A 15136-nucleotide genomic window follows, 5' to 3' on the forward strand; every position below is an offset into this window, starting at 1 on the left:
GCATTTTTATAAAAAGTATGAATTAAATGCCTCTTAAAGAAACTGCTGATTATATAATCTTAAATAAATGTTGTACAAGTTGTCAATTCTTGTTCTTCGAAATGTGTCGCGTAACGGGATCAATTTCACAGTTGGAGATTTCAAATGTGTTATCCTTTCATTAAGGTTTCATGAGTTTGTTTTTAGTTTGCGCGCCAAAGTTGGTGATTCAGAATGAAACTATTGCAAGTTATGACAGAAATTTGATCAATCACTCACCTAAAATGAATCATTTATTTTGTCATGCAAATACATGCAGAATATGTCCTGGGTGGCGTCTCCAATTTTGCTCGGAGAATTCCGGTTAATAATTGATCGAAAGAATATGAATGCATTGATGACAGCTATTAAGACGACTGAAAGTAGGGTTTCAATTTCCTTGATTAAAATTCACAAATCAATCAAGTGTCATTTTCAATGAATACAGGACAAGAACCATGCTGTAACTTTCACACCTGAATAACAATACCTGCAATTAACACCTTAATTAATTCTGGCATTATCCCACCTTTTCCAATAATGACATATTGGGAATAAAAATTTAAATTTGAATAAATTAATGCCCACATGTAACCATTTATCGATTCAGTGCCACTGCGAATGTTTAAAGTTTCAGAAAGTCCTTGTATATTAAAATGAGTAGCACTGTGGGGTATAATCGATCTACAGAGTTCACAATGCTCACCTGAATTTGAAAGTAGCGTGAGGCTGATATTAATGCGTGTTTTGTCCGGACAATTCATTATCCAGCCATACAGCTGTGGTTATGCAATTGAGAGTTGATTGACTCTTTCTGTATTGATTGGATCACAATACTGGGAATACGCAGTAGAGAGCGTTACGAGGCTAGCGTCAGCATCAGCATCAGCTATGGTTTGGGTTACCTCGCTTGTCAAACACCCACTGTCAAGTGAAGGATGTACTCCTGTGTATTGTAATCTCTCGTCTTGAGCTCACGTCAATGGATATATGGCTGCGATTTGGTGTGGTAAGCAGTTTCTCTGTTGATGAAGTATTTTGCTTTGTTAAGCTGTTTTGATCTTAATGGGCAATACATTAGTGTTTTTCATGCCATGTTTTGAACTCTTGCTTTTCGTCAGCCCTATGTTGAAGTGACTTCAGCTTATTGATATGAGTTGGTAAGATGAGCTGTTTACTGTTGATAGAACAATAAGCTTGTTATAATTGTCATTTTCTTGTATTGGTTATTTTTATGAATTTTTCACGTGAACTTTTTTGTGTTTGTGTATGTGGGCTATAACAATTTGAAAAATACAGCCTTTCTACAAAGACATGCTTAAGGTGACATTTTCGGTTTCTTGTTGTCGTTGGTGCTGAGAAACTGTTATTTTCCATCAAAATATGATATTGTCCATCATGACATGATTTATTAATCTGACGTGTTCTTTGAAGTAGCCGGTGTGGGGAGTGTTCTGATTAGCTTCTCTTCTCTGTTAGCTGTAATTGCCTGAAGGAAGCCAGCTACTTGTGATTATCTTCATAGTACTTGTGGGGCTCATGTTTGTCATGAATTTACAATATTTATCTGTGTTGTTTTACCCAGGCTGTCTCAGCACCATGTTCAGGAGACGGGATTATCTTTTTGTCACCTGTTCAAAACACACAAATATTGCTGTGAAAGGAGACTAACAATTATGCAACTCAAAGAAATAAGGGCTACTCCATTCTATCATGTATGGTGAATCATGCCATGACATATTAACTATATCTATATGAAAGAATCAGGTGGTCCTAAACTTATTTTGAGTAGTTTTTGCCATGACACATTAACTATAATAATATGAAAGAATCGAGAGGTCATTAACTTATTTTGTGTAGCATACCACAGGCCTCAAAGTTTAAATTTTTACCAAGTAGCCATATGGCTACAAGCATTTAAATAAACAAAAAAATCAAGCCAATATTGTAGGTAGCCAAAAGCATTTGAAATTGTCTTTTATCAGATAACTATTATAATATGTACAAGTCGTAGCACTAGTCTTGGATTTGTATGTTAGTGGAAGCTGTTCTAGATTTTTGTAACTTGTGACTCGAACAATGATGCAATTTATGTTTCTAGATCATATAGGTATATCCTTACTTATCCAATGAGCATTGTCAGCTAAAGTAAAATACTAATTACATTTATATTTATGTATTTTGGTTCATTGTCGTCTTTATGAGGATATATTTGTGAGTACAATTATTAGCAGACATGTTTTCCACGATCAGCTTATTTATTTTTGTGTCTACATATGTGTAGCAATAGAATTTAATCGCCACAAAATATTTTTCAAGGTAGTCATTTGGCTACCTCTGAGTTTTCGACAGCAGACAATTTGAAATTTAGGTTGCAGTAGTCGCAACTTTGAGGCCTGTACAATAAAATGCTCACACTTTGTCATCTTTCCATTTCCTGCTGCTTTCAGGGGTGGTCGGGTAGTCTAGTGGTTAAAGCGTTCGCTCGTCACGCCGAAGACCTGGGTTCGATTCCCGACATGGGTACAATGTGTGAAGCCCATTTCTGGTGTCCCCCGCCGTGATATTGCTGGAATATTGCTTAAAGTGGCATAAAACCATACTCACTCACTCACTCCTGTTGCTTTCAGCAAGTTCTTTGTAATCTTGTCTACAGGTTTTTGTTCGATGCCACTGACATAGTTCTCCCCGGCTGGTCAGGTGATTGTGTCACTGTGTAGTCGTCACTGTGTCGTCATGGTCGGTGATACCCTACCAGGACAATGACCCCTTCAAGGTGGTTCATGCTATTATGTGTCTAAGATTACCAAAAGAGGCATTTTTAAAAAATGTGGACACTATTGTTGGTGGTCCTGCTGGGATATGATGCAAGGTTGATTTATTTTTTTTAAAATCCTGTTAAAAAAATGGAATTGCTTCTCGCTCTGTCACTCTTGGATAATGGACAGTTTACACTGACAGTCAGTAGCCAGACATGAGGTGCAGAATTGGATGTGACATTCTGGTGGTTGGAAGTTATTAATAAAAATAATCTATCCTGAAATCATGGGAAAGGTGGGTTTTAGAGAATGAAAATTTGCTTGCTGGATGTTAGGGAAATTATTTTGTTAAACTTGACAAAATATGTTTGATTTTTCTTTTCTTCTGATGAATGGAATATATTCATAATTCTGAGTGTTGTGTTACTTAGAATAGGTCTACAGTAACCCATTGCCAAGTAACGGGATCGGGTGGTCAGGCTCACCGACTCCGTTGATGCATTACGTTGTATCCCAATTGTGTGGATCGATGCTCATGATGTCAACCACTGGATTGTCTGGTCCAGACTCGATTATTTACAGACCGCCATCATAAAGCTGGAACATTGCTGAGTGCGGCGTTAAACAACAAACAAATATGTGTTTCTAAACATGAGGATCTGAACACGTGGGTCTGAACACATGGATCTGAAACGTGAGGGTCTGGACATGTTGGTCTCCACATGTAGGTCTGAATGTGAGGGTCTGAACACGATCTGAATGTGAGGGTCTGAACACGATCTGAATGTGAGGGTCTGAACATGTGGATCTGAATGTGAGGGTCTGAACACGTTCTGAATGTGAGGGTCTGAACATGTGGGTCTAAACAGGTTGGTCTGAATGTGAGGGTCTGAACATGTGGGCCTTAACAGGTTGATCTGAACATGTGGGTCTTAACAGGTTGGTCTGAATGTGAAGGTCTGAACATGTGCATCTGAAACGTGAGGGTCTGAACATGTGGGTCTGAATGTGAGGGTCTGAACATGTGGGTCTGAATGTGAGGGTCTAAACATGTGGGTCTGAATGTGAGGGTCTGAACATGTGGGTCTAAACAGGTTGGTCTGAATGTGACTGTCTGAACACCTGCATCTGAAACGTGAGGGTCTGTACATGTTGCTTTCCACACATGGATCTGAACGTGAGGGTCTCAGCAAGTGGATCTATAAATTTGAATATTTCCTTATGACTCAGGTTATGGCTCCGAGTTCTGTGGTTGAGTGGCCTGATATTTACATGTCTGAAATGGCCACACAATAAATCTGATAAAGAACTGGGGTACAACATACAGTGTATTATCATTGTTGACAGTAGGATAGACATGTCATATTGTCCTACCAGCCAGTCCATTGTGATTTTGTAACACAAAGCAGGTAATCTGTTTGATTCCGATAAACGGTAAATTTGGAGACCAATAAAGTTGTAGTGTATGTTTGTTGATGGGGACGATGGATAAGACCTGATTAATGACAGCCAAAATGTGGCTGTATTTGTCTTCCCGGGGGAAAATGATTAACGATGCAAACATTTCCTATCTGTATTCAATAAACCTTGATGTGAACATTTGATATTGGAAAAGTCTGTGGATGCTGAATTGATGGTATCTTGAAATGTCATGCAACACAAACAGTGCCATTTCACTGTAGTGCAAATATGTAGGTTGTTATGAATATATGATGATATGCAAATAGGAGATGTGTGAATAGGTGACATGAATAGGTGATGAATTGTGAATAAATGATGATTTCTGAATAGGTAATGATTTCTGAATAGGTGATGTGTGAATAAGTGATGAAAAAATGAATAGATGATATGTGAATAGTAGATGATATATGAATAAGTGATAAAATATGAATAGGAGATGATATATGGATAAGTGATATGAATAGTAGATGATATATGAATAAGTGATAGGAGATGATATATGGATAAGTGATATGAATAGTAGATGATATATGAATAAGTGATAGGAGATGATATATGGATAAGTGATAAGATATGAATAGTACATCATACTAGATGATATATGAATAAGTGATAAGATATGAATTGGAGATGATATATGAATAAGTGATAGGATATGTATAGTAGATGATATATGAATAAGTGATAGGATATTAATAGTAGATGATATATGAATAAGTGATAGGATATGAATAGTAGATGATATATGGATAAGTGATAGGATATGAATAGTAGATGATATATGGATAGGTGATAAGATATGAATAAGGGATGATTTATGGACTAGTGATATGATTAGGTGATGATATATAAGTGGTGAGATATGAATAGTAGATGATATATGGATAAGTGATATGTGAATAGGTGGTGATATATATCAGAAGAGTATTAATATGTGTAACATCATTTATACAAGGTATTTCAGTCAGCTTGAAGTAGATGGGCCACATGGTCTCTGACTTGGTTTAAACCCTGGGCTACTAATACATTGATCGCAGTATAATACCACTGGCATCTGTGAATAAGACCACTGTCGGCTACCTTCAGCAGCCGGCATCTGGGCAGTGTTTGAGATTAAAAAAAGTGTCTGGCTGCCATCAGGACCCTCATCAGAAGCTGCAGGCCATGACTGTAATCTTCAGGCTCTAATTTAAAAACACTGCAGCTTAGTGTGACAAATAAATTGACATGTAAATTTACTGCAGGCCATAAGGACCCATACACATTTCAAACTATGGCTCAACATGAGATAAATCTACCTGCCACTGCCTATGGGGAGATGTGAATTTCTAAGACAGCATCTGTGTATAAGACCACTGTCAGTTATCCTGTGCAGTTGGCATCAGGGTATAAGACCATTGACAGTTTGCCTTAACAGTTAGCATCTAAGTATAAGAACACTGTCAGTTATCCTCTGCAGTTGGCATCTGTGTATAAGACCACTCTCAGTTATTCTGGGCAGTTGGCATCTTGGTATAAGACCACTGCCTGTTATCCTGTGCAGTTGACATCTGGGTATAAGACCACTGCCTGTTATTCTAACCAGTTGACATCTGGGTATAAGACCACTGTCAGTTATCCTGTGCAGTTGGCATCTGTGTATATGACCACTGTCAGTTATCCTGTGCAGTTGGCATCTGGGTATAAGACCACTGCCAGTTAAGTGCAGTTGACATCTGGGTATAAGACCACTTTCAGTTATACAATGCATTTGGCATCTGGGTATAAGACCACTTCCAGTTATCCTGTGCAGTTGACATCTGGGTATAAGAACACTGTCAGTTATCATGTGCAGTTGACATCTGGGTATAAGACCACTGTCAGTTATCCTGTGCAGTTGGCATCTGGGTATAAGACCACTGCCAGTTATCCTCTGCAGTTGGCTTCTGGGTATAAGACCACTGCCAGTTATCCTGTGCAATTGACATCTGAGTATAAGACCACTGCCAGTTATCCTGTGCAATTGACATCTGAGTATAAGACCACTGCCAGTTATCCTGTGCAGTTGACATCTGGGTATAAGACCACTGTCAGTTATCCTGTGCAGTTGACATCTGGGTATAAGCCCACTGTCAGTTATCCTGTGCAGTTGACATCTGGGTATAAGACCACTGTCAGTTATCCTGTGCAATTGACATCTGGGTATAAGACCATTGACAGTTTGCCTTAACAGTTCTTATCTGGCTATAAGCCTACTGCTAATTAGCCTCATCTGTTAGGTCATAGCTGTAGAAAGTCTGTCTCCACAACCCTAGAGATAAATTAAAAAAGGAGTCCAACTGAAGTCTAGAATGATTTGGCAAGTCTAGATTGCCTTATTGAAATTAAGGGTTGCTCTGTGATTTTAATTGTTTTATTTTGTAGATATATATTTTTAAATAAGATAACTTTATTTCAGGGACTAATTTAAGTCAATCTACACAAATGGATAAAATTGAAATATGAGAAGTGTGCTTGAGTTTGCACCTTGAATGTGTCATCGACAAGGTCATGTTTGCCATCACTAGGGCTGGCTATCGATGTGGATCATAGATCATAGAGGTTGATAATCGTTAGCTATCGATCAAGTGTCAATTAATATCAGAGAAGTAACTTTGAGCAAATATACAAAAAGCTGAAAGAGAAAACGAACATATTTCACACCACTGGTAAGCAACATGGTGAGTGGTGACGCAAATTTGCATGGATCACTTTGTGGACATTTAAGGTATAACAAAATCAGTTGCTTTCCACCTTCAGCAAAGAACAATAAAAAGCATGCTTCGGTCTATTCAAACTTTATTTCATCACAATAGTTTAACTTGTTTATCGATGACACATCTTTCATGTCAAGCAGACCCGTGAAGATCCGGGGTAGAATAGGTCTTCAGCAACCCATGCTTGCCGCAAAAGGTGACTATGCTTGTCGTAAGAGACGACTAACACGATCGGGTGGTCAGGCTTGCTGATTTTGTTGAAGCATATTATCTATCCCAATTGCGTGGATCGATGCTCATGATATCAGTCACTGGATTGTCTGGTCCACACTCGATTATTTAGAGATCAGCGTCGTATAACTGGAATATTGCCGAATGCGGTGTAAAACAACCAACCAGCCAATCATGTCGATCATTGTTGTTGTTTCTTCCCATTGATGATGGGGCGGTCGGGTAGCCTAGTGGTTAAAGCGTTCGTTCGTCACGCCGAAGACCCGGGTTCTATTCCCAACATGGGTACAATGTGTGAAGCCCATTTCTGGTGTCACCCGCCATGATATTGCTGGAATATTTCTAAAAGCGGCTCACTCAAAGCACTCTTCCCATTGATGATAATTCCCATTTTCAATCTTTTTAGCCAGCCCTAATTCGGGTTAGTAGATGTTTTGAGTTTACTTTCCATCCTTGACTACCTGGTGGCAATAGTCGGAGTCAGTATGTCTTATGGTGGAGGTATAGGACTGTTGATATTGCAGGCTTTTCAGATGCCGTCCTTATGTTTCCGTTCGCACTAACCATCATTTTGCCTGAGGGGGGCAGGGGTGGCCCAGTCGTCTAAGGCGCTGCGATTCCCTGTGCAGAGTTGCGTCCCTTGAACACGCCAGAAACCTATGATTGTGGGTTCGAATCCCGGTTCGCCCTGATTATGTTTCTAGGTTTGTCAGCACCATTCCCGTGCTCGTGGGTTTCACCGAAGTGGTAAACTTCTGAGACCTGCATCACTTCGGGCTTTCCTCCCACATTAAGCTGACACGCCGTGATATAACTGGAATATTGGTAAAAGCGGCGTTAAACCAACTCACTCACTCACTCTGCCTGAGACTTCCTGCTGCTGGAGAAGCACCATCTACAAGCACTCTCTACAAGGGACTTACTCTGATTTGTAGGAGGACCAGTGGGAAGATGAGATGAAGCCCACTCCGGGAGGGGGGAACATCAACTCACATCACTGAAATGGTGGACGTAGCACTGATTAGTTGAAAAATATAATCCTTTAATGTTTTTGTGCATTCTGGATCGAAAAAATCACTTTAGTAACAGTTTTCTATTTGTTTGAAAATGTAAACTATGATGTAATGTGAAATACAGCTAATTAAATTCGACTGTTGGAATGTGGTTTGGTAAGCGATCAGACCAATATTTCTTTTAAACAATGTATCTATTGGAGTGAGCAATATTAAGGCTATATTTTCAATTCAAAAGAAGTTAAACAGACTCTGATTTTTTTCCATATGATTGCAATTGGTCTCCTTCTATCATGATTAATATTATCATTTTATATACGATAATGAAGTTTATAGTTTGTAATTGGATGTTTTTTAACTTCTTTTGAGTAGTTAGGCAAAACTCACTCACTCACTCACTCACTCACTCACTCATCCATATGGTTTCCCAGACACGATGTAATGTGAGCCTTGTTACTCCCTAAGATAGACTGTGTGATCAGGTAAGCAGACAGTGATTTTGGTGTCAGTTGAATTGTGAAGATTGCTGAAGACTGTGGGCGAAACTAACGATGATGAAGATGAAACAAGCGTGATATTGATCACGCTAATGGCGCTCGTGTATGTAATTTCACCTTGGACAAGTATGTAATCTGACTGCTATTAACGAGGGGACAATCTGCCATGTCTGCTTTGTATCAGGTGAGTTTACATGCAAGGGTGGTATGTTGTGCTTGTGAATGCTTTTATGGCTACTATTTCAGTAGCATACACAGTAATTTGATGACCGAGCCCTGATGCTTTGTAACATAGCAAATACAGTGACAGTACGTGGCAGTGTCGTGTGTGGAAGCATACAGTGGACTGATGCAGAGATGGTCAGACGATGGTGGGGGATCATAAGGATCAGGATGGATCATGACTATCATAGACGTATTGATCATCATAGACTTATCAATCATGATAGACTTATTAATCGCCATAGACATACTAATCTTAGTTTGTTGTGTTGTTTCTGTTTCTTCATGCGGAAGTCACGACTATGTTTGTCGTAAGTGGATCGGTGGTCTGGCTTGCTGACTTTCTTGATACATGTCATCGTATCCCAATTGCTTGGATCGATGCACATGATGTCAATCACTTGACCCTCTGGTCCAGACTCAGTTATTTACAGACCGCCATCATATAGCTGGAATATTGCTGAGTGCGGCGTTAAACAACAAACAAACAAATGTGGTGCCTGATGTCGCAGACGACTTAGCTTCTGTCACATTCATGTGTAATGTGATTGTCAAGGTTGTGTGTCAAGTGTCCTGTGTCTCCGGACTCTTCCAAGCAGAGATGGGGGCACGGGTTGCCCAGTTGTCTAAGGCGCTGCAATTCGCTGTGCAGAGTTGCGTCCCTTGGGTACGCCAGTAACCTATGATTTTGGGTTCGAATCCCAGTTCGCCTCGATTATGTTTCTAGGTTTGTCAGCACCATACCTGTGCTCGTGGGTTTCATCGAAGTGGTAAACATCTTAGACCAGCGTCACTGCGGGCTTTCCTCCTACATGAAGCTGACACGCCGTGATATAACTGGAATAATGTTAAAAGCGGCATTAAACCCAACTCACTCACTCACTCACTCACTCAAAGCAGAGATTAGTTTCTGATAGGCTCAGTGATTTTGAGTAAGGGATCTATTTGTTGTTGCTCACTTGAGTTGTGCTGAGGTTGCCCGGAACAGTTTTGTTAATGTTTTGTTTGTTTGTTGTTTAACGCCGCACTCAGCAGTATTCCAGCTATATGACGGCGGTCTGTAAATAATCGAGTCTGACACAGACAATCCAATGATTGATATCATGAACATCCATCCACGCACTTGGAATACGATGACATGCATCAACCAAGTCAGCAGGCCTGACCACCTGCTCTCATTAGTCGCCTCTTACGACAAGCATAGTTGCCTTTTATGGCAAGCATGGGTTGCTGAAGACCTATTCTACCCTGGGTTCCTCTTGGTACCTTAATCATATGATGTTTGGCTAGGGCTATTGAATTGGACAAGATTTTTGTGTTACAGTGAGTGAGTATGGTTTTACGCTGCTTTTAGCAATATTTCAGCAATATCACGGCGGGGGACACCAGAAATGGGCTTCACACAATGTACCCATGTCGGGAATCGAACCCGGGTCTTTGGCGTGCAACCGAACTTATGTTTTATAAGGTAACAGGTTTGTTATCGTGCTTTCATAGGTCTTTGTGCCCCTGCTTATACACCTGGAGAAATTCAATATGATCTATTCATGGGTAACCTTTATCTTCTTAAATTGTTCATGTGTATAATGTAACAGGATATTCTATATGATAGTTCCGAGTTATGTGACAGAGCGCAGCATAATGTCAATCTATATGGATGAGCGCTCACACAAAAATATTCCTCGTGTTACGGTTGAATAAAAAGAAGTTTCAAAGTGCACTCCAAGCTGCCATCTTCATCAAATGTAATTATAGCCTAATCATGTTTGTAAAGGAATTACAGTTCTATGTGCAACACTCGTAACGTGATGCGATATCACGATGCCAAGATATTAACATGAACTGTCCATGATAGGGATGCAGGGTTCATCGGGAGTGCATGTTCTGATAACGGCCATCTTTAATTTAAGCTGGCATGGATTTAGACTTTCTAATTTTAGCCTTTCCTTATTACAGATAGCATGAATGAGTTTCCATGTATCTTATATCTCCCCAAGGACTTCATCGCTACCCGACTGGCATGTTTTGGATGAAGCTGTGTCAGTGGTGCATTTAGTGGAGCGTGAGGATGGGAAATTATGGAATTTGGTGGGAATGATCATAAAGGAAAAGGTGGAAATTCATAGGTTTGAATGGGAAATGTAATGACTTCATCGTCAAATTGATTGAAAGTCTTGAAGAACTCCCTCATGAAAAGGAGTGTAGTTCTTGTGAAAGGGTTCGTTAAGATTTTTGCTGTCAGGCTCAATTTGTTTAATCACACGCCTATAGCGATTGACATCAGTCCACGTCAAAATGGTCTGTCGAAGATAGATTGAATTTCCCTGGAGTAATAGTTATTGTTTGGGGACTTTCTTCCTTTCCCAGTATTTTGTATCATATGCGGGCATCAAACATACTGGGTTTCGGATTGCTTCCCTTGAGTGTGCAAGGATCCTAAGATTGTGGGGTTGAATCGAGATTTGCCCTGAGGAGGATTGGTAAGGATCATTCCCCGAGCTTGTGGGTTTCACTAAAGTGGTAGATGTCTAAGACATGCATTAGTTCAAGTTTTCCTCCCTCATTAGGCTGACATGGCATGACTAGAATGCTAATGAGGTGTTAAACTCTCTCTCAATTATACTATCTCATCATGAAGTGAGTCGGTCTGTAATGACCAAGTTACCGTGGTTCTACACGGTCTGTGACACAAAATGTTTAAATGTAACAAACTGAATTTGTGTCTGAATTAATTACCCAAACAATCTAATGAAGCTAGAATATTTAGGAAATATTTGGAAATCCTTTCAACATAAGCCAGTGTATCTGCAAGTGTATTGCCGTGTAGTATCACAATACAGTTCGTGGCTTTTCAATATTTAGAAAATTGGAAATGGACGTAAATCTGCTTGTCCAAAACGGGTTTAATTCAGGAAGGACTCGTAAGATTTTCTTATGTATTTTACCCAGGGCCTGCAGCTTCTAAAGTATTTGGACCCTGAAGGCAGGGTGCTGTTTCTTTCTTATTTCAAACACTGGTTACAATTTTGATAAATTTCTATGGTACTTGTCATATGTGTCGCCTGACCAGATTTGTTTGAAAAATGTACTGTCCTGTCATATTACGACTAGCGGTGTAACGATATGGCGATATAGTATTCCATGATACAGTACATCGATTTAGAACCCCTGCATCACGATACTGCAGTACATTACGTTATGAGTGATACAGGAGTAAAAATAGGTGAATAACAACAGTCTAAGGCACCGCGATTCGCTGTGCAGAGTTGGGTCCCTTTGGTACACCAGAAACCTATGATTGTGGGTTCGAATCCCGGTTCGCCCTGATTATGTTTCTAGGTTCGTCAGCACCATACCTGTGCTCGTGGGTTTCACCGAAGTGGTAAAAGTCTGAGACCTGCATCACTTCGGGCTTTCCTCCCACATTAAGCTGACACGCCGTGATATAACTGGAATACTGGTAAAAGCGGCGTTAAACCCAACTCACTCACTCAAGAACTAGCTAACGCAGATTCTCTTGTATTTCTCGGTTGGCTATTAATAGCATAACATTCACAGTGCCCTCTAGTGTATATCTTTCTGCCCTACAATATCCCATCTTCGATCTCTGATACTTAAAAACAAATGATTCAGGGTTGGGATTTACCTGTAAAAAGAAAGAATATTAACTTATGAAATATAAGTAGTGAATCAGGATATGCATCGGGATATGCATCGGGATATGAATCATATCGCACCCATAGTATTGAGATACGTATCGTATCGCGGCACCACCGTATCGTTACACCTCTAATTATGACTGGTCACATGGCCAGGTGAAACACTGGATGCTGATAGTAAAACCTCTGGCTGGCCAACACCCGAGCGATGATGTCACATTAGCCGTCTCAGTGTCAGCTACATCCTATAAGCCGATTGTCAGCGCAATACAAACCGCTCTGACAACGCAGCACAATGACAGTCGCCCTTGACAGTAAGTGGGATCAGAAGGCTGCATGAATTTGAAAGAAACACATTCTAGTGTTTGAAGTGTCCTCTGTCACGGGTTGTTTGCTCAGGTATTCAAATGAGGAAGTGAGGTCGGGATGGCATGGCGGACAATAGGGGAACAATTAATACCAGCACAGACAATTGTTTACCTGCGGAACATGTCCCTAGAGATAGGTCTCGGGTAGGGCTGGGAAGTAGGGCAAACATATCTGTCGGACAATATTGTCCTTGTTTTTCAAAGTGAAAGTTGATGATAAGGGTTTAGCGAGGGTTGGAACATAACACTGGGGTTGTGTAGCTTGCATTTTGGATCATGTGTCAGATATGGGAGCCCCTGAAGATTCCGGGGTAGAATAGGTCTTCAGCAACCCATACTTGCCGTTAAAGGCGACTATGCTTGTCGTAAAAGGCGGGATCGAGTGGTCAGGCTCACTGACTTGGTTGATACATGTCATCGATCCCAATTGCGTGGATCGATGCTCATGATATTAATCACTGGATTGTCTGGTCCAGACTCGATTATTTTACAGACCGCCGTCATATAGCTGGAATATTGCGGCGTTAAACAACAAACGAACAAACAGATATAGGACCGGATAATTAAGAACTTTCGCTTACTGTAATGACATGCTTGATGATGAGTTGACAATTTTCTTAAAAGTTCATTCTTTGTTGGTAGTAGGGTAATTCCTGTCTGATAGCTTGTCGAAGATTAGATTAGTTTGGGGGAAGACCACAGCATGGGGAAAACATTTGACATTTGCCCACGGAATGGGTCTGTCCAGTGTCCTCAGGGCAAGGAGAAAATTAAGTTTATCTTTGGCTTTCCTGCGGTAATTAATCGGTCATGTTGTTTTTATTGAACCTGTTTTCAAACATTGTTGCGTGAAGTAAATGTAAGACCCCTTTTTTCAAATTTTTGTTCAACGACGTACCCAAGAATGGCAACAAAGAGCGTTTAATGATGACCAGCTTCGTGTTCCTGCTTCATTTGCGGAGACTACAAGACGTGTTTGTGTAATACAGGATAGGGTTGACATGAACCGAGGAGAGTGTTCTGACAGTATCTTTCACTGCCAAGATAACCCAGGCCGGGGCAACCTCTTCAGTGACCTCACGTGTTGATTTTACTCATGGGAAGATGTTCATGGATTCTCATTGCAGATGCGGACTGGTATTCTGAAACAAATTTAAGTCAATTTATATAAATATAATTTTGTTTCTGATTCTAATGACGGAGCTAAATATGTCGACTAGATTCAGAGTCTCCAAGGCGTGTACAGTGTTGTTAAATGTTGTATTTTTGACATCAAATAATGAAATTCTAATATTTGAATTTAAACCCCACACAGGAGATACTGAGACGGGGATGTTTATGCTGCATTAGTTCGGCACCGTGCAGCCTCTCCGTACACGTTTGCCAAGTTAGCGTACTCAATAGTGCACTCGCTAACCGCACAGGGACAATCTCTTGTTGTTCTAACACATTTACTTTGTTTAAGGTGTGTAATTGTTAAATGTTTAATCTGGGAGAGGAAGCTGTCCACATCGACAGTCCCATCCGCATGAAGCTGCAGTCTCTGGCAAGGTGCTGATGAATGGAGGGCCATTGTCCAAAGCCAGACCCTTATAGCAACAGGTGGCCCCCTCACAATTTCGAGGACTTGAGTAATTTTACGGAGAGTTTAATTGGATTGTGAGGAATCACTGGTATTTGTCCACGTTTGGGGTGTCCCCTATATGGACATGCCTGTACTAGCCACTGGCAATACCACTGGTCATCCTTTGAATGAAGTGGGGCCCTCAAGGACGTAGGTGCTCGCACAGACAGACACTTTTTACAATTTGAAGGATATATGTATTTCCCACAGTTTTATGTGCGGTGAGGAAGCACAAACATCGTCTTCATTCATGAGATGAAGGATTTTCTCATTTGTGTTCTTAATGACGGCCGTGGCGGTTCGTTCCTAATGACTCCTCCCAGAACTGCATAGTCAGGTAATATTTGATCAGCCTCTTCCAAAGTGTTAACGATTTGGATTTTTCTTGCCGTGTTGTGACAAGTTGTGCCATTTTTATTGAGGAAACAATACTTGTGTGATTTGAGACTTGTTGAGGTTGTCAGATTTCCACACCTGAAAAACAATAGATTGCAAGGTGCAGGCCTACTTGTGTTTGCATTATTTACAGTTGATGAGTAATCCAAACCT

The 15136-nt window shown here is 40.4% G+C and overlaps 1 protein-coding gene across 2 annotated transcripts in view; it reads left to right on the forward strand.

The window, feature by feature from the left end:
• LOC139447451 (tyrosine-protein kinase Fgr-like) overlaps window positions 1-15136 on the forward strand; it is a 107558-nt gene that overhangs the window by 15196 nt on the left and 77226 nt on the right. The window contains exon 1 of one of the 2 annotated variants that reach the window (XM_071228803.1): window positions 915-1027. The exons of the other annotated variant lie outside the window; for it this stretch is intronic. Within the exon in view, the coding sequence (XP_071084904.1) occupies window positions 1009-1027 (19 nt within the window). The 5' untranslated portion in view covers window positions 915-1008. Of the gene's footprint in view, window positions 1-914; window positions 1028-15136 lie in introns of those variants that run through there. 2 annotated transcript variants of the gene reach the window in all.

Source organism: Haliotis cracherodii, unplaced genomic scaffold, assembly GCF_022045235.1.
Source record: "Haliotis cracherodii isolate W230 unplaced genomic scaffold, xgHalCrac1.p SCAF_7, whole genome shotgun sequence".
Taxonomy (NCBI): Eukaryota; Metazoa; Mollusca; class Gastropoda; order Lepetellida; family Haliotidae; genus Haliotis; species Haliotis cracherodii.